At 40.6% G+C, this 21391-nt stretch overlaps 1 protein-coding gene across 1 annotated transcript; it reads left to right on the top strand.

The window, feature by feature from the left end:
• The first annotated feature begins 18236 nt into the window (after window positions 1-18236).
• Window positions 18237-20889, top strand: LOC102543289 (forkhead box protein K2-like). Its single transcript, XM_015251009.3, is given in 2 exon segments — window positions 18237-19483; window positions 19485-20889. Coding segments are annotated over 2 exon segments (1833 nt in total). The 5' UTR covers window positions 18237-18251; the 3' UTR covers window positions 20086-20889.
• Window positions 20890-21391: the final 502 nt, after the last annotated feature.

The following is a 21391-nucleotide window of genomic DNA, read 5'->3' as shown; positions in this document are numbered from 1 at the left end:
TTCCTGAAGAAAGATAGATGCAGTGAAGAGCTTATCTGCAAAGATTGTGTGCAATGGCAAGGCTGCTGATGTATCTAATGGGTAGCCTGGTAAAGGCATATTTTTGTCCCTTTGGAAGTGAAGGCAAATTGGCTGAGAGGCTGTTCAGAGAAGCACTCAATAGAACATATTAGCCATATCTACAATAGCAAAATATTTACAGATTGCTCATTGAATAGAATCAGTCATTTCAATAATATTGAATATTGCGTACGGGGGCTTTAATGGATGGAACCATAGCAATGAGGTTGCAATAATTCACCATGAGACATCATGGAATGTCAAATGGAGAAAGCAGTGGGGATAATTACCCCTTCAGTAATTAAGTCTTACAATAAATTTTACAACTTGAAGGCTCTGCTTTAATTTACACTGGCCCATATGAACTATTTCAACTGTGGGGTCTACGGGGTTCCATTTTATTAAGCCAATTTTTAAGTGCCAAAGTATTAAGTTTAATTGACTAATCATTATATCAGAATATCCATGCCCACTATAGGATATTTTAAGTTAATGAATGCTATGGCTATGGGAGATTTAGACAATAATTCTGATGAGTAATGTGAGGCATACATATTTATCCTCTATTTTATATTTAGTTTCTCCCCTAAGATTACAGGGAGTGTCATGTTTAAATTTAGTGGGATCCCCACGTATAACTGTAATTTGAGCCCCAGCATTAATTAAGTCCATGAAGTTTTGCCAATTGATGCATTTCAGCAGTTACTGAAGTTAATTTCAGACTGATGTGATAGAGGTTCAAAAGGCAATTAATGCCCTTCTTTCTTTTCTTTTGCTATCTAAATCATTTTAGTAAATTTTGGATTTTCAATTAAATCAAATAGCAGGCCACTGTTTCAAATTTTGTTTCCTCCCCCTGTTCCTGTATTCTGCTTGCTTCTTTTATTCTCTTCTCTCTCATTTTCCTTCCTTCTTTCCCTCCCTCTGTTTTCTTTTTTCTTTCTTTTTTTTTTTTTTTTTGTCACTGGATATACTTGGAAGGTATACACCTTGGGAAGGGTATAACCCTTGGGAAGAGGAAGTATTCTCTTTTTCCCTATTCTTACTTATAAATGTCATTCTCTAAAGAGCCTCAAGTCAGTATGCTCATGGCTAGGGACATCCCCCACAGCAATGATTTTATGGTTTAAGGACCCTGAGCTCAAGTCAGGTTTGAATCAACCCCTTCACAGTGCCACAGAGTATTTTCTACTATAATCATAAGCCTCAGAAATAATCCTGAGGATTAGACTTTTTATCTCTATAGATCTATAGGTAGCAGACCAGTGTGTGGAAGAGTGATGGAGCCACAGCAGAGGCAGACAAACTGAAACCACCCTCTGCTGTGACTCCCGCCCTTCCCTGCTGCATAGTCTTTTACCTTTTGAGTCTCTAGCCACGTAGTTGAGGGATCAGTTTCTGTCACTGGTCAGTCAGGAATCAGTTCTTTATCTGGTTACTCATAATGTTGACCTTCTGGAGAGTTATGGGGAAAGATGTAGGGGGGGGTGCTATGTTAAGGGGTTATCTTCCTCCTATTGGAATGCAGTCACTATCTCCAAGAATTGGGGTCCACATATAGTAAGATCATTTTGTCTGTGGCGCCATGTAGGGGCCATCAACACCTGTGATCACAAGGTTAGCCCTTTAGTGTGCTGTTTAGAAGCAACATTGAGCAAAGCCCAGCTACACTGTCTAGGGAGTTTGTATTGGGACAAGAATTAAATAGAAAATGTTCCTTCCCCCTCTTTTTCTCATCAGTATTGAGACCATGGGAGGCCATGGATGTATAACTTAATACCCTTGGGGATAAAGAGTGCACACATGAGAACAGCAAGGGACATAACAATGCAGGAGATGGACAAGGTTCTACCTTTGCCTGAACAACAACCACTCTTACTAGACAATCAAGAAGTCATACCTAATTCCTCTCTTGTTGGTGGTGTAAGATTATGCCTTTCTACAAGCTCTTAGGAGATTGAACCCTGGGTGTATGTATTGAATCAGGACAATTTCCCAAGTGATGGATGGCCAAGTGATCACCCAAGTGATCAATCTCTAGCTACCAGGCCACCTGCAGTACAGTTGAATCTTCATCCCTCAGAGCTCTAGCCTGATTCTTCACAAGAAGGACTCAAACACCAATGAGTTCCAGATGCTGTGTTCTTGTGGCCCTTAGCCTTTATTGGTAAGGCAGCATCCCATTTTCCTCTGTGCAGGCTGGTGGATGGTTCCCTTGCCTCAAACTGAGTGGTGGGAATTCCAGAAACAATCTGCTAAACACAGCACTCCATATCAAGATATAGTTAATTAATGAGAGTCCTCTCCTTGGTGGTGAGAATGACCCTGTAGAGTGGGAGGAGATTACACCACCTAAGAGAAACAACTGAACACAGTCCAACCTAAAGCACAAACTGGCCAGCAAGTGGTAATTCCATCTTGGGTGAGTGGCAGTATCAAGACCCAATTAATTAGCAAAAAAGCAGTTAATGAAAGCTGTCGAGATATCCTTGATCCTGGTTGGGCCATCCTGTTTGTGACACCAGTTATTCTGAGCAACTGCTGTTTACCCTGTTGGTGAAGGAGGAATCCCCCTCTCGAAGCAGTGCAAGTTGACTGAACACATATACTGACATGAGACAGATGAGATTCAAATCTGTTTATTAGTCACATATACTCATAACTTGAAGGAGGAGAAAACCAAACACCGTACAGGGCCACAAGGAGGGTTGCACTGTGGAACAAAGTGAACCGAAAGGACTGTGGGAAGCCATCTTGGCAGTAACAGGCAAGCGGGGTACACCTTGATTCCCGTGAAAAGATGCGATTAGCTTCTTTGAATAATTTTGTTGCCTTGCAGGAAAGTGAAACCTGTTAGGTTAAGTACCGGATAGGTTGCAGATGGTCTGGCTGAAGGTGGAACTAGCCTAATGGGAATCTTTCCCACTGGGTAGGGGATTAATCTCTGATGAGAGCAGGGGAACTCATGGCTAGGCCTTTGTGACCCTGGGAGACTTCATTTGGCAAGATGTCAAAGCTGTACTTGACGTTTTAGATCTGACAACACAGTCTACATTAATAAGTTACCACAAACTGAGTGCTTAAAAAAACAGACATGTCTTCTTTCAAAGTTCTGGTGGCTCGAATTTCAGGCTCTAGAGGGCAATGTTCTTTGCCTCTTCCACTTTCTAGTGGCTGCCTGCATTCCTTTGCTTGTGGCCACACCACTCTAGTTTGTGCCTCTGCCTTCTTGCTGCCTTTACTTCTTCTGTATTTGGTGGTCCAATCTCTCTACTTCTCTAAGGATATTTGTAATTGAAATAAGGGACCACCCTGTTAATCCAGAATAATCTTCCTCTGTAAAGATCTTTAACTTAATCATATCTATAAAGACACTTTTTTCCTTATGAAGTATCATTTACAGAATTCAGGGATTAAGACCTGACATTTTGGATGGTCATTGTTCAAACTACTATGACCTAATTGGGTCATTTAAAAAAATCTATTCTGATAATCTCTGACTTTTAATTCATGTGCTTAGAATATTTAATTATATATATGTTTGAATGTAGGCCTATCATTTTTTTATTTGCTTTCTGTTTCTTTCTTCTGTTTCTTATTCCATTTCCTTTTCCTGCATTACTTTAGCCATTAAAACATTAGTTATTATTTCTTTATAGTTTACCCATTATAATTTTGACTATATCAATCTGTACATGTTTCACCGATTGCTCTAAGGATTACAAAATTCATACATAATTTTCACAGTTATTTAAAAATCAATATTTTGCAATTAAAATTGGAACATTAAAACTGTACAATCTTTTAGATCCTCTTAACCCTCCCTATTTTATAATTCTCTATAACCTGTATTGCCTTTTTGATCACCATCATTAAAATAATAAGATATTGAATATTCTAATATGTGGATGATTTGTTTATCCTTCCATTTATTATGATATTCTCTTATTTATCTTAATAATATTTTGTTGTTGTTAATGTCTTGCATATCTTTTCTTAGATTTACTCATAAGTATTTGATGTTTTGTGATGCTATTGTAAATGGTGTCATATTCTTTGAAAATTCACATTCAGTGTGATTGTTACTGGATATAGAAATAAAATTTATTTATACTGTCTTCTATAGTACAAACTTGCTAAATCCATTTGTGAATTCTGATAGTATTTCTATAGATTCTCATGAATTATCTATGCACAGAATTATGTAATCTTCAAATAAACTCTTTTTCCTTCTGCATTCTTATTCATTTTACTTATTTTTCCCCTGATTTTACTATGATAGTAATAATGAGCAAACTTGTCATTTTCTTGCTCTCAAGGCAAAATTTTTCAACATGCCATCAGTGCAATAGTACCTGTTTGTTTTGGCAGTTCAGGGTCTCTTATGGTTCCATAAAATTTTGAAATTGTTTGTTCCAGTTCCATGGAGAATGTTGTGAGCATTTTGACAGGGATTACACTGGATCTGTAGATTGCTTTGGGTAGTACAGCTATTTTGATGATGTTGATTCTTCTAACCCAAGAGCACAAGATATCTTTCTATTTCTTTGTAACATCTTCGATTTCCTTCATCAATGTTTTACAGTTTTCAGAGCATAGGTATCCTCCTAGGTTAAGTTTATTTCTAGGTATTTTGTTGTTTTTGACACAATGGAAATGTTTATGCCTGTTATAAAATTCTGGTTTTTGAATTGCAAAAAAAAGTAAATGAAGGGCCACAAATGGCAAAATATCCTTCTTTCTTATGGGTACATTGTATTCCATTACATACATATGCTTCGTCTTATTTATCCATTCATCTATTGATGTGCACTTAGGATGCTTCTGTATCTTGGCAATTATAAATAATGTTGCTGTTAATAGTACATAGGTTTTTGAATTAATTCTTATTTTGTGGTTGGCTTTATTCCTTTGATAACTATGTAAGTTTAAAAAGCTAAAGCTAAACGTTCTTAGAAACAATGAACAGTACATATATGTAAATTTTAAAAATCGTGCAGTATATTGTGTGTATGTATTTACATGTAATATATTGTATATGTGCAGTCAAATTGTAACATAACAATTCTACTTAATAAAAATGAAAAAAAATAGTATCTGCTTGCTTTTTTGGAGTTGTGCTCTATCATGTTAAGGAAGTCTTCTTCTATTTCTTGTTTCCTAAAAGTTTTATATCATAAATGAGCGTTGATTTTAGCAAAAATATTTGCATCAATTGACATGTGAGTGGATTTTCTGTTTCTTGTTACTGTTGTCAAGGTGATATAACATTCTCTCACTTTTTAAAATGTTAAGCTACATTTACAGTTATTTTAAAAAAAATTCAGGCCTCACCCATTTTATATATGTGATTAAATATAATATTTTGTTTAGAATTTTTGCAACTATTTAAAAAGAAGAACTTTCTGATTTTCCTATTTTGTAATATCATAGTGAGGTTTTGTTATCTAACTTTTTGAGGGGTTTATAAACAGAGTTTAGAAGTTTACCCTGTGATTTTTTTGTGTGTGTAAGAATCTAAGATTTACACTATATTTAATATTTGGAAAAATTCCCTGATGAGATCATTCTAGCTTGATATTTTGTTTGTTGAAAGGTTTTACTAGTAGATTCAATTTCTTTAATAGACATACAACTGTTCATATTTTTAAAAGTTCTTCTTGTATCAGTTATGAGATTTCTTTTTCAAGGCATTTGCCTGCTTCATTAAAATTATTAAATTTATTTACATGAATATATAAATAAATATATTGATAGTATCAGTTAATATCTTTTTTCTATGTTTTTTGGATCTGTAGTGAAGTACACATTCTTTTTTTTCCTCAGAATTGCTTACAACTTACCAATTTTATTTAATGTTTAAAAAGCAATGGCTTTGTCAATTTATCTATTTTATGCTTGGACTTTTTAGAAAATTTTCTTCAATTTTTTGGACTTCAAATGTGGATACTATTTTGTTTTATATTATGACTGTTCAAAAAGACCTATATTTATTATTTCTTCCATATTTCAGTTGAATTGATGAAATATAAAAAAGACTTTTAAAGGAAACCTATCAATTTTCTATCTAGTGAAAATCACTAAATTCTTATTTTTAATAGATATAAAATGAAATTAGTTTTGTCATAAATGTTGAAAATTATTATACCAAATATTATAAAATTTATAGTATGAGTTAGTTATGTTACCAGGAAAAGGGAAATAAAAGTTACCTCAGTTCTTAGTCATCCAAAAAAAAGAATTTTTAATAACAGACAGAAAACATAATATAAACAAGATCTCATTAGTAAAGTAAAAAGGTAGTAAAATACAGTACACTCCTGAGAATTGACAGTGGGCCAATCCAAGAGGGGAGAAATGGCACTGCTCCTTTGTTTCTCCTGTCTATTATATCCTGGCTCAGGGGTGTTTTTTTGTGATTGATTGATTTATGGCTCTGTTCTGTGTGCTCAGGCATGCCCACCCCTTTTGTGCAGATTCTTACCCATGATGCATACAGAGAAACCTACAGGAGGGGCTCAAACTGCAATGTTAGTTACATTATAATGAGCATTGGGTCAGCTTAAGCCGGGTCCTTCTTTCTACTGTACAGCTGCAGCATTGAATCCTAACCAGCTTCTTTGCTGGCCTTCATTTAGAGAAAGTAAAAGTTTCTGGAACCACTTAGCCCAAGCTCAGGTGCACTGTCATTTTCTGACTTGCTCCTTTCCGCTTCCTCTCCCCTTGCCTGGTGCTCATTTGTATCTAACTGCCTAACAGTTATATTAATTTGTAACTATTTTACAGGAAGTTTTTTGTTTTGTAAAACAAAAATAGATTCCTTTCTGGTATTCTTATTGTCTTCCTTAAGAATTTTGTTATAGCTAAAATTTTTACAAAGGAAACAATAAATAATTTACTAATAATGAATCCCTTTCAAATATGTTTTTAGAAATGTTAAGAATTAAGGTTTATAAATGACATATATATCTCCAGGCAATATTTTGTTTGTTTACTAAATGCTCTACCAAGTAATTACATTTAGAGTTTAGTAGGTAGGTATAATGAATGTCAGGTTGTTTATGAGAAAGTAATATATACTGTGATTCTTTAATTCCATATCTTCTAGAGGCTGGTTTATTTTTTCTGCATGATTAAAAAGTGAATTTTAAGGCAACCACTGTTTCATGGATGTCAGTGATAATAAATAAAGATAATTGTTTTAATGATTCTTTACATATGCTTTCTGATTTACGATGGGGTTATGTCCTGACAAACCCATCATAAGTTTAAAATTTTGGAAGTTAAAAATGCATTTAATGCACCTTACCTACCAAATATTAGAAGCTTAGTCTCACCTACCTTAAAAGTGCTCAAACACCCTATACTCTAGAGTATTGGTTGGTTACCTTCGTAATTGTGTGGCTGACTGGAAGCTGTGGCTCGCTTTCACTTCCGAGCATCATGAGAAAGTATTGTACCACATATCACTAACCTAGGGAAAGATCAATATTCAAAATTCAAAGTATGGTTTTTACCAAATGTGTATGGCTTTTGCACCACCATAAAGTCAAAAAGTTGTAAGTAAGACCAACGTAAGTTGGGAACCATCTGTATTTAGAAATTGAGAGTTTGTGAGATGATTTTATTATGCAACAGAGTCACTTGTGAATATCAAGAAGTTAGCGGAGTCAGTTAATCTGACCTGATGGCTATAGTATACCTTCCCATAAGCAAGTGTAGGAGAGGGCAAATATTTTTCCCTTTACCCTTTTCTAAATTTTTGGCTGAAATCCCTATAATAAAAGACAGAAAAAACAAAAGAAAAACAAATAGAAGTTTATGAACATGTGTAACTCATATATACATGAGTGATACCCAGGGAAATAATGAATAACTCAGAGTACTGGCTTGGCACTCCAGGTTATATAGTATCTTTAACAAAGAACGATACAATTGTAAAGAAATAAGACAAAAATAAAGTTGTTTTAGGCTTCCAACTGCTACAAACTGTGGAAAGTAAATAAATGGGAGAAAACTAATAGTAAATAAAGGCTAGTGAGTAAAGTTTGTTGTGTAGGTTCCTTTAGTGCCATATCCAGGTTGAAAATCTTTAAATTTATCCCTGACGATTAACTCTTTTCCTTCCTGGTAGAGAAGGAAGAGGGACAACTTTGAAAATATGTGTCCGGCTTTTAGGCAAATAAGAGAAGGATAGAAGCTTTGTTATATCTATTTCTTCTCAGCTGCTTTCAGCTTAAAATAATCTTTATGCTAAGGTGGTATTTTGGGATGACATATTCTGCCACCCTTTACAAATATTCATTCATTCATTCAACACATATTTATTAAATATAAAATTATAATTTCTACTATGAGCCAAGCACTATGTTCAGTATTTAATATGGTTATTATACTTAATTTATTCCTCATATTAAATAGATTTTAATAGTTATAATGATAAAATAAAATCAGAGGTTAAATAATTTGACAAACCTTGTTAAATGTCATAATTATTTCTGCTTGCAAACATATTTTATTTTCCATCATACTATGTTTGTGTGTATATAGTAATGAAGATTGAAAATTGTAAAATTCTACTTTTCTGACCCTTTTAGTTCTATCAATAAATAATATATTTATATTACAGTAATATATTAGTAAATCTAACAGAATAAATCTCTGTTGTTTTAAGTCAACTTCTCTTATGACTCACAAACTGTAGACTGCTAAATATAATGTAATTGACAATTTCATTCTAGGTGACCAAGTGCTTACTATTGCCCATTTCTTTTTTTTAAATCATATTTTTAATATCAAGATAGAAAATAAAAACAGAAAAATTATGAGCCGGTGGCAGGCTGGACAGGAGTAGGGTTAGAGCAACAGGCCAGGGACAGCCTTCCATCTTTCAGGATTTTTCTTCTTTCTTTCCTTTTTTAATTGAAGTATAGTCAGTTACAATGTGACAATTTCTGGTGTACAGCACAATGTCCCAGTCATGCGTATACATCCATACATTCGTTTTCATATTACTATTGCCCATTTCTTATTTTCTGCTTTGTTGTGACCAAACTTTAGTCAGGTTTCTCTCTTTCCTACAGGAACCCTGAATTCTGCCTGCCCCCAAGCCCAAATAAGCCTGAAGTGGAATGTGCCTCCCTCATGAAATCAGGCAATTATCTGAAGACAGCAGAACACTTTCCTATCAGAACCCACAGGTCATTTCCCCTTGTTTGTCCAGCTTCCCCTCCAAAGATTCTAGTTATCTCTGCTTGCCTCTTCTTTACCCTTAAGAAAATATATTTCTGTTTGATTTTGAAAATACTTGCAAACTTCTGAGATCTCAAGTGTGCTCTCCATTAAAATAGTCTTTCCTTTTAATTAAAGTCTCTGCCTATCTAATTCTAGATTTATTTTTATTTGACTTGAGTGTAAATGAGCATTTGAAATTCAAAAGGGGTATGGAATGACAGATGGGGTAGAAATAGTTGGATCAAATAGAGGTGTTCAAACCCATGATGACTTATTGAAGGTTCATAATGCAGGAAATAGATTATCTTTTCTGAAAGAACACATGCTGGTTTTATTGGTGGTCCCAGAACTATGATTTTTAAAAAAGCATCATAAAAATCTATTTTATAAGGCTGCATAAAAGAAAATATCTATTCCCCAAATAAATAAAGTGAATTTCAAAACTTTATGTTACAAGATAGATTAGAATTTAAATAAAAATGAAGATAAATTATCACCTTGAAGACTTCTGACTACTACTGTACACAACCAGTAAAGAAATGTGTCCACTGAAACTGGTATTCAGTCAAATTTGTTTAGGCCAAATGGCTTTTAAAGTGAACTTTCAGTTTCTCCAAGGCAATGTTTTCAAAATATGATCTCCAGACAAGCAGCATTAGATCACGTAGGAAATTTAGAGACAGGCAAATTATTAAGCTTAACCTCAGCCTTACAGAAAATCTGGGGATAAGACCCAGCAATTGTTTTAAGAAGCCCTCCAGGTGATTCTGATATATTATCAAGTCTGAGAACTGCTGTTCTGAAGGGATGTGATTGGATCCTTTTCTATCATAGCTTCTTTCTCTCTTATTTACTACACTGATTTCCTCCATACTCTTGGTCAGGCCATTTGGATCCTTCATGACTCCATTTTCCCACTTTGGGTTGTTTAAAAGTAATCTGTATTTAAATCTATGTTGAGGAATTTTATTTCTTAAAAAGCTGGATTATTTTGTAAGACTTCAACTAATCAGTAATATTTAATCTAATTGTAGAGTTTTTACTTTTTAAACAAATACATAAGAAATTATGCTACTGAACTGAACTGGGGTCTGCTTGCCCACATGCAGGAAAGCCAGTCTACTGACACTGGGTTGTGGTGAAGGAAAGTGCATCATTTATTGTAGGCACCAAATAAGGAGTGTGGACAGCTAATGCTTCAAAACCTGGAAATCTGGATGGGTTTCAGGGAAGAGGTTTTAAAGGCAAAGTGCGAGAGTCACAGAGTACACAATTAGCTCATGCACAATTCTCTGATTGGTTGATGGTGAGGTAACAGGGCAGTGTCACAGGGGTTGATATCATCAATCTTCAGGCTCCAGTCAGCCTAGGGGGTGGTGCTATGTGCTCATGGTGATCATGTAGTTAACTTCTTCCATATGGTAGGATTTTTAGAATCTGTAAAACAACCCAGGATATGTGCGTCTGACACTGTTGTTTGTGTCCTTCAGGGAGGAACTGAGGATTCTGTGACTGCTCTATGGCTGATTTATTGTTTTGTTATCTGTTCTCCTGGCCCAACTGCTATTTTCTTGTCACTACATGTTCACATTCTTTCAGTCATTAATTCTTGAGTCAGTCTTGTGACTCAGGAGATGCCTGGAGACTAAAGCTTTTCTACAAACAAAAGGCAGGCAGAGGACCTGAGACAGGGGTCTATCCTGGGAAGGTTCCCTAAAGTCTAGCTTGGTTACAATTATACTTGAGTTACAGTTCCAATAGAACTGACACTGATGTGCAAGACAAATATCAGAAGCCCATGTTGTATCTATTGACAAAGCATTATTCAAGTCTGCAAATAGTAAAAACTGTATAAAAAACAATTCTAAATTACAATAAAAGATTTTTGAAATTTAATAAATATATATTTTAGTAGCAGGGATGTTGACCAAATAGTCCATAGCAGATGTGTTCTTCTAAAAGTAGCACTCTGATTCCAATGAAAAATTAACATCATAAATAGAGTATTTGTTAAAGGAAGAATGATGTTTTTCTGATCAGATTACATGTATTTTATGGAGTGCTAAGTTTCTTAAATATGATGGTATATTACATATAAATTAGTTCAGCTTGGTGTTTTTCTGGAGGTGAAATAAATATATGTATTTTCCTTGTCAACCCGTTTTTTTAATGTATATGTCCTTTTTATGACTAATTAATCTTACTGAAAAGTTTTAGTATCTTTATATAAAATTATCTTCATACTTTATTCTTAGCATCTGAATTTTGAAGGGAGGGGAGAAAAAGGCTTTGGGAAGATTTATTTTAATCCATAAGAGCAGTGTGTATTTCTTTTAATAAAACCATTATGATCATAGTACCATCCAAAAGCAAACGTTTAGAAGGCTTTTTTCTCCTTCTATATCCCTGTATTTTTGAAATCATAACCCAGGTTCTCTTTGACCACTCATCATAGACTTTGTTAATCTCATGCTGTTACCGAGTCTGTGCTTGTACCACTTGCTGCGTGACAGGCCAATAAGTCACAATAGGACAATAAGTCCTTGGGGCAAGAAACAGTGGCTTTGTTCAGAAAGCCAGAAAACCGAGAAGATGGCAGACTAACGTCCTAAAGAACCGCCTTGTTCGGGTTTGAATACAGGCTTCTTTTATGCTACAAAGAGGGAGAGAGGTCAAGAGGTGATGGGTTGTTGCAGACTCCCTAGTGCTGACCAGACCTTGGAGGGAACCTGGTAATCCTTTGTTCTTGCAGTTGTTCAATGAAGACCTCGCCATGATGCTCCTGTATATCTTCAGCAAGACAGATGTTATTATCTGTTCCATAACTTCTTATCTCTGTGGATGAGTGGTCACCAAGGAAGGGAAAAGAATCTTCCTGATAATTAGTATATCAACAAGCTAAGCAAAAGTATTTTACTTTTAAAAGCTAAGCATGAGAGACATAGTTTCTGGAAAAGGGATATTATGTATACTTCAAGCTACAGGCCACAGTCCTTTCATGTTGAGTGTGCCTACATGCAGAGTTAGCAAGGCTGGGCAGGAAGCAATTAGCTATAGAGCACAAAGGGTAGAGTTTGAAGAAATAGATCCAATATGGAGTAAGGTTGGTTCTTCTCTGTTACAATGCTGCTGGCATTCCAAGGTACAGTCACAATAGCAGGAACCATAACAGTATCTCTACTATAAGAAGAAAAACCATAGGACCAAAATATCAATGGTTGCAGCATTCTATATATCACAAAATTCATGGTTACCTTGGGAGACCACACTTATTATATATTTTATTTGTATAAGATTTGTTATGTTTATTGTTTTAGACAAGATGATTAAATCTTAAAATGGTCCTTTTTAAAAGAAATCCTATCAATTAAAGGAAAAAACATAGAGAATGGGATGTCTGTCATAATTAAAACAATAATAATGAGAAATAGAATGATTAAAATAATAATACCAATAAAATAAAAGACATAGAAAAATCCTATCTGCAGAGGAAGTGAGAGTTTATTAATACTTTTCATTAATATTAATGTAATGTTGAGTGAGAAGATTGTGAATTATATCAAAAGACAAAGTAGAAATGAGTAAATACAAGGAGTACACAAAAAGAGATTTAAAGTTCCAAGGCTTGATATAAGCACAAAATCTTCACCAGAATGTAGTTACATCAGAATTAGTCTTTATAACAGCAATGATATATATCCTGAAAGTGTATGTGCCATTCGATATAAAGTATTACTTGTTGAAAGAAAGAAGGAAAGAAAGAAAGAAAAGAAAGAAAGGAAAGAAAGAACGAAAGAACGAAAGAAAGAATGAAAGAAAGAACGAAAGAAAGAACGAAAGAAAGAAAGAACGAAAGAAAGAAAGAAAGAAAGAAAAGAAAAGAAAAGAAAGAAAGGAAGGAAGGAAGGAAGGAAGAAAGAAAAGAGGCTCCAAGAAGAGTTTAAGCATCAAAGCATAACATCTTAACTTCCTGGCTTCTGGATATGCTCACAGACATACGATAGCACGTGTGTGCACATATACATGTACAACAAACCTCACTGTAGTGTGGTTATTAGATGTACCACCTGGACACTGCTCAAAACAAGACAACAGGCCCCAGAAGAAGTCACATATACCCACACCTGGGTCAACAAACTGAAACGTATTTATAATTTTGACTTTCCCAGAAATAAAACCTTAAACCAGTCAATCAGGAATTAACTCGTTAGCACTAGTGATGTAATCTGCCTGACAGACCCCTGCCATGCCCTAAAGGAAAGTGACTTCGCCATAACCTACCACCTTTTTTACCTAGTATAACTTCCTTATTTCTGCTCCCTTCTGCCTCTAAGTATTCCATTTTGTACAGTTTCTTGGAGCACCTACCTCCTAGTTTGGATACCACCCAATTCAAATTGATTTTTGCTCAAATAAACTCTTACAAATGTTAATGTTGCTGAGTACAAACACATTCTGCTCATCACACGACAGGCCAATAAATCAGAAGATGAGGTGTTGGGGCAAGGAATAGCGACTTTATTCAGAATGCTGGCAGACCAAGAGGATGGCAGACTAATGTCTTGGAGAACTATCCTGCTTTAGTCAGAATGTAGGCTCCTTTTATACAAAAAACAAGGGAAGGGCTGTGGTTGATTGTTGCAATCTTCTTGCTGCAGGCATTCTTTGTTTTTGCAGCCATCCCTGTGGGCCAGGTCATGGTGTCCCTGTAAACCTCCAACGAAACAAAGGCTATTCTTTACTACATTAATATGCCTCAATTTAGCTTTTAACAATACCTTCAATTACTTACAACACTTAAAAAAAAATCTAGTCACAATTACAAGTAGCAGTAGAGTTACAGAATAATATCCATTTGTTGCCTCAAAACCAGCTTCTGCAGCCTGAAAGCCAGATTGAGACTCAGAGGCAGAGTTTTGGGAGAAAAAGAACAGCTTTATTGCTTTGCCAGGCAAAGGAGAGTCATAGCAGTTCCATGCCTTAGAGACTGTGAATCCCTCTTGGGATTGGGGTCTTAAACTTTTGTAGAAAAACTGAATGGATCAGAAAAGGTGGTAACAATCAAGTTACTTTACAGGGCGCTGCTACATTCTTCTTATCCTTGGTGTCCTGTGCAACTGCCAGTGTCCTGCGGAGGGTCTGTCCATTCTTCTGAGATTATTGGCCCATTACCTTCTTCCTGGAGCACAGCCTTTGGGTTAAAACTATTGTAAAGAATGTAAGGGAGAAGTTTTGAAAGGGAGCAGAACCCTGTGCCCCACCCACAACCCCCACCTCTTGTATATGGAAAAGTTGAAGTCTCGCAGGCCTTCCTGAGTAATAGGAGAGCAATTTCAAACAGTTGATTAGGACAAGCCTGCAGGCATTGGGGGAAGCCAACGACTCTGACCATCTATTTCAATGATTAACAGATTATTCCTTCATTCCCTTTAAAATTTTCATTGGCTAAACAGAATCTCTGGAGATGGTTTTTTGGGGTAATGCTGGGTCCACTAAATTGCAGGTATTCAAATTAAAAGCAACTTCGTTTTTTGTTCCCAAGACTGTTGCCCTCAAGATCCTACCCCTGCCCCTCCCTCAAATAGAAATCAATTACTGTCATCTAATTCTCAGGAGGCAGCTGCAGAGAAGAACAAGAACTGGTTAGAACCTGTCCAGTCCAAGATGATGAGGATTTGACTTCCAGTGGAGCTTGAGCCTCATTATGTGATCATGATAACGTATCAGCATGCTAAGTGACACACCCACCAGTGCCATGACAGTTGATGATTGACATGACAACAACTGGAAAAGTCCACACAAGGACTGAAAAACTTGAACAAGGACTGACTGGCTCCATCACACCAGAAAGGAGGACATGATGGCAGAAGCTTCTGCTAAAAGTCCATGTGGCCCAACCCGGGCTGGAGCTGTCCCTATTATCATCTTGACTGGTGCCTCACCACTCAAGCATCCCTTCCTTCCTCCAGCACTTTCCTTCCATTTCCCCTTCTGAGCAATAAAGCAGCTGTTCAGTTCGTCCCTCTACCTCTGCTGTGCAAATTCTTTCACAGTTGGCAGCAAGAACCCACATTTTGGTGGGCTTCCTAATTTAGGGGTCCCTTCATCTGCTAACAGTTTGGAGGTTGCTTAGCACAAAAGTGATAAGGGAGAGAAAGCCAACTGCAGGATTTCTTAGCAAAAATCAGCAAACAGTTTTAGCATCGGGGAAGTTCTTTCTTTTCCTACTCCTTCACATTGAACAGAATGAATTCTTTCATTTATATGCAAAATGAATATTTTTATCTGTTGGTAGAAAATATATAATTGTGTGTAGGGGAGGAAAAATAGCTTTCCCTCTACCTTTCTGAGTTCTTTGCTGAGACCCTTTGAAATAAAAGATGGACTAATGCCAACTAAAAACTGGCACTTGCCATCTATCTCTGCTTGGATTAAATCACAGCTGCTGACCTCCAACACTCCCTGAAAGGAGTTCAGGGTGGAGATCAGGAATGAAGCACTCTGTGCTCTGAGAAACACTGATGGAAGACGCCTTCAAATAGTTAGATATTTTCAAGAGAAGGTTTTATGAGCCCAATTTCTTGTGTCTCCTCATATCTAGAAAAGCACTAAAATCATTAATAGTGACATGTGCTCCTCATAACTAGCAGCAAATTTCTGCCTAAACGTGTGCTTGACTGCACGTACTCCATTTCACTAATATCATGTATAATACCGAGTTCCCCACTGACTCTTCAGAACAGTTACATTGACACTAGATGTAGCCAGTGTCCAGGTTTTTTGTCCCGTCCCAGAAAGAATTCAGACAAGATGCAGAAGTTAAGTAAAGTGCGGATTTTTTAAGGAGTGGACAGTACATTCTCAAGGGGAGAGCCGGAAGGTTTAGGTGAGCAGCTGCCCTGAGTTTTTTTGGCAAGTTGGGTACATAGGGTGTAAAAATGAATGGGTAAAATACTCACTGGGGAGGGAGTGGTTTGGGGTTGGATTACCTGATTTTCACCCCAACTCCACCTTTCCAAAGGGAGGAGAGATTTTTGTCCTAATTTAGTCTGGATTGGAAGTGTCATGATGTTGAGCCAGGATGGAAGGGGGCAGGGCACAGCCACTCAAGGAATGACAGCAATTTAACACCAAAATGGTGGAAGATTCACCAAAATGATGGAGGATTCACCTTCTAGTTGGCCTTGAGGATTAAGAGGTTTGACTTCTAGTAGACCTTGAGCTTCATTATATGCTCACTGTAGCAGCAGGTTCCATGACTGTCCCAAGGCTAACCGCAAAAGGCCAAAGAATGGGCAGTGGCCCAATTCCTGGGAATCTCAGCCCCTTCCTGAGGGCAAGTGGAATGGTCCCACCTATAGGTCTGTGAAGTTACTGAGACCATAAAAAGTGGCAACGCCATGCCTAGCGGCCCTTTTTGCTCCCTCCTCTTTGGATACGGCCCGCACTCTGTTTATGGAGTGTGTACCTACTCTTACTTTAATCTGAGCCCCCAATTCCCACACCTCTTTCCTTGCCTTTCTCTTGCCTTACACCCTATGTAGTATGTATCTCTCTAAATAAATCTACCTTTACTCAATGGTGCTCACATTTGAATTCCTTCCTGTACAAAGCCAAGGACCCACACTTGGCAGGGCACGTTCTAGGAGCTCAACTGAGACCTGGGACACAGCACTCCTCATGCCCCACATCTGTTTTCCTGCATGATGGGTACTTCTAATCTACAAGGTTAATTTTATTGTAATGAGGGCATTATCAGGAAAAGATTACATTTGAACACTGGAGATTCCTGTCTTTCCCCACCTTTCTTTGTAGGTCTCCAGGCTGCTCATTACCCCAAAAGCTGTGGCCACTTATCAGCCCAGAGGTTCCAGCTTTTCTTTCTCTGCCCAGGGACCCCTGGTGCTTACATGATGTATGGTTTCCTGCATTTGGCATGTGCCCCACCTTTCTGTCCAATTTCTGCCATTTTGAAGGAGGAATAATAAAATGGCCACATTTAGGCTGACAGACTGTTTATTCTTATGCTTGCCCTTACAATGATCAACTAACCTGACCAACCGGTTGCTACTTACAGCCCCAGGTCCATTGTTAAAACTAAAGCTATTGATCTTACTGTTTCTACTTTATTCCAGTAATTGAAAGTAATAATCATGCTTGGTCTCTGAGTCATTCTCCAAAGAGAAGGTCACAGGACTGTAACCTTACAAAATAGCCTGAATTAACAAGAAAACCATGCCTTGAGTGTTTACCAGATAAAGAGATCTAACTGCTAGCCTCCATAGAATAGGTTGCCTGGAGGTACCATGACGCCATTCTAAGTCTTCTGATAAGAAAATGATTCTGTTGATTGTTATGGATGTTTTATTGTTTGAACTATGGCTATATAATCACCCTGCCCCATCCCCAGGGTAGGTTCACAGTTTGGAAGCCACTAGCCTGCTGTGAGTCCCCTTTGCCCAGCAAAGTAATAAAGCTGCCTCTTTTCTTCTAAACTCCAAGACCTGGTCTCTGAGTTATTTGGCGCATCAGGGATGGGGGCTGATCTTTTGGCAACAATTTGGCCTGAGTCCCCCTTTCTTTGTTATCTGCCTGCGCTAACAGTTACTCAGAGCTATCTGAAATGCTGTCTCCTAGGCTATAGGCCTCATTTTGTCCCAAAGAAAACTTAACTCACAATTCTCACACTGACCAATTTTATTTCAGTTGACAATAAGAAGAAGAAAACCGGCCGCTCGTCGCTCGCCGGCCGGCGGCCTCGCTCGGCCCTCAGCTCCGTAGCGGCGGCGGAAGGCGGCCCGGGCCCTCGCAGGCCCATGGCGGCGGCCGCGGCGCTCCCGGGCGCGGGCGGGCCACCCGTGGGCGGCGGGGCCGGGGGCGGCGGGGGCGCGGGCGGCGGGTCCCCGCCGGGCGGCTGGGCCGTGGCGCGCCTCGAGGGCCGCGAGTTCGAGTACCTGATGAAGAAGCGCTCGGTGACCATCGGGCGCAACTCGTCGCAGGGTTCAGTGGACGTGAGCATGGGCCACTCGAGCTTCATCTCGCGACGCCACCTCGAGATCTTCACGCCCCCAGGCGGCGGCGGCCATGGCGGGGCGGCCCCGGAGCCGTCGGCGCAGCCCGGGCCAGACGCGGGCGGCGACTTCCACCTGCGCTGCGTCGGCAAGAACGGCGTGTTCGTGGACGGCGTGTTCCAGAGGCGCGGGGCGCCGCCGCTGCAGCTGCCGCGCGTGTGCACGTTCCGGTTCCCGAGCACAAACATCAAGATAACGTTCACCCCTCTGTCCAGCGAGAAGAGGGAGAAGCAGGAGGCGCCCGAGTCGCCGGTGAAGCCAGTGCAGGCTCACATCTCGCCCCTGACCATCAACATTCCAGACACCATGGCCCACCTCATCAGCCCTCTCCCCTCCCCCACGGGAACCATCAGTGCTGCAAACTCCTGCCCATCCAGCCCCCGGGGAGCAGGGTCTTCGGGATACAAAATGGGCCGTATGATACCATCTGACCTCAACTTAATGGCCGACAGCTCACAGCCAGAAAACGAGAAGGAAGCTTCAGGTGGAGACAGCCCAAAGGATGACTCAAAGCCACCTTACTCCTATGCACAATTAATCGTACAAGCAATCATGATGGCGCCTGACAGACAGCTCACCCTGAATGGGATTTACACGCACATCACTAAAAACTACCCCTACTACCGGACGGCGGACAAGGGCTGGCAGAATTCAATTCGCCACAATCTCTCTCTGAATCGTTATTTCATCAAAGTACCACGTTCCCAGGAAGAACCAGGCAAAGGCTCATTCTGGAGGATAGACCCCGCCTCTGAAAGCAAATTAATAGAGCAGGCTTTTAGGAAAAGACGGCCTAGGGGCGTGCCCTGCTTTAGAACCCCTCTAGGACCTCTCTCGTCTAGAAGTGCTCCAGCCTCTCCCAACCATGCTGGAGTGCTGTCTGCTCACTCCAGTGGCGCCCAGACCCCCGAGAGACTGTCGAGGGAAGGTTCGCCGGCCCCACTAGAGCCCGAGCCAGGTGCCGCCCAGCCCAAACTCGCTGTCATCCAGGAGGCACGGTTCGCCCAGAGCGCTCCAGGCTCGCCTCTGTCCGGTCAGCCTGTCCTAATCGCCGTGCAGCGACCACTGCCACCCACCGTCAAGCCCGTCACCTACGCTGTCGCCGCCCCCGCGACCACCCCCCCCACAGCAGCCCGTTGTGCAGACGGTGCATGTCGTCCACCAGATCCCGGCGGTGTCCGTCACCAGCGTGGCTGCGCTGGCCCCCGCGAGCACCCACAGCGTTGCCGGGCAGGCCGTGGTCGCTCAGGCGGCCGTGCTGGCCCCGCCCAAGGCGGAGCCGCAGGAGAACGGAGACCACAGAGAAATGAAAGTGAAAGTGGAACCTATTCCTGCAGTTAGCCACGCCACCCTCGGTGCCGCCGGCCGGCTCATCCAGACGTCCCCGGCCGCCCCTGTGCAGACGGTCACTATAGTGCAGCAGGCACCTCTAGGTCAGCACCAGCTTCCAGTAAAAACTGTCACGCAGAATGGGACTCATGTGGTGCCAGTCCCCGCCGCCGTCCACGGGCAGGTGAACAGCGCGGCGGCGAGCCCCCTGCACATGCTGGGGACCCACGCCTCAGCCTCGGCCTCCCTGCCCACCAAGCGCCAGAACGGCGACCCGGCAGAGCAGCCAGAGCTGAAGCGGGTCAAGACGGAGGACGGCAAAAGCATCCTCATCGCCCTGAGCGTGGACCCGCCACCGGCAGCCGCACGCGAGAAGGGCGTCCAGAACTAGCGCCGGGCGCCCTCCTCCTCGTCAACTCTGGTGCCAAAAGGAGACACTGCCTCTCACCGACGCTCGGAGCGCCTTCTCTCGGTGGACGGAGGGCCCTGCGGTTGGACTTCACCTCAGCACTGAAAACACAAAACCCAGGTGGCCTTAAAACTCCTTAATTTAAAGACAGAAGTCACACCTGAACAAACCACATCGAAGCCAGGCCCTGGCGGCGTCTCCCCGCCCCGCGCTTAGCTCTCAACTCTGAGACTCGTGGTCCTTCTCATGAGGACGCGCCCGGTGCAAGCGGACCTGCTGGGCTGGGCCGGAGCCGCCCTGCCACCCGCAGACCAGACAGTATTTTGTTGTCCACACGTGGAATTCGAGTACTTTGAGGTGCACTTTCTTTCTTTACAAAATAACGGGGTCTTTGACATTTCAGATCACTCCACTTCTACTCTGGAAATTTGGAATCACACGGGACCTTTTGTGTGGATTTCACTTGGGGAAGAAACAACAGTTTCGTTTGTTTTTATTTGTTTCCAGCCTATGGAATGACTTACTTTTGTCTGTCCCGTTAAAGTCAGAGGGAGCTACTTGATGACGTCTGCAGATCTTCCCGGTTAGAGCAGTTGCCTGATGAATTTAATGCACCTCCATTTCCGTGTGTGGGACGGACAGACGCAGACAGACGCCCGCTGGCCACGTGTGACCCAATGGCTGCACTTACCCGTCTCTTTCTTGCTCCTTTTTGTTGTTTGTTTCTTTGTGTTGACGTGTCCCTGGCATAATTTTCCACTCTAAGTAAAACAAGTCTCCTGCGCATTGTGTATGTTTAAAACTGCAGAACTATTCCTCCTTCATCGGAAACAAGATTCGATCTTTTATCACACATCCTTTTCAAACCTGTCACAGATCTCTCTGAGGCACGCTGGCCGTGGCAGCTGCCGTCACCAGCTCTGCACGGCGTCCAGCTGTGCGTTAACACGAGGGTCTCGGAGGCTGGTGCCCTTCGGGAAAGCATGGGAAACATCTGGTCCCTCTCTGATGTGTAATAGGAAACCCCACCAACCTTCCAGAACTGAGTCCAGTACCAAGGCTGCCGTCTCTTCTACGAAAAACAAGAGCGAGAGGAAGGGAAACCGAGGTGAGAGGGGAGGTAGGAGCCCTGCGGCCTCAGCCCCGCTCCTCCGGGAGGAAGCACTCGCCTGTCCCGGGGCCCGGGCTGAGCAGACAGAGAGGGCTTCGGCCCTATTGTGAATTTTTAAATGTCATCATCATAACATTATTTATTTAAATGTAGTTATTTTGGTATTTCATTTTTTTT

Source organism: Vicugna pacos, chromosome X (genome assembly GCF_048564905.1).
Source record: "Vicugna pacos chromosome X, VicPac4, whole genome shotgun sequence".
Lineage (NCBI taxonomy): Eukaryota > Metazoa > Chordata > Mammalia > Artiodactyla > Camelidae > Vicugna > Vicugna pacos.
The sequence above is the reverse complement of the archived record's forward strand: the minus strand, read 5'-3'. Positions and strand labels throughout refer to the sequence as shown.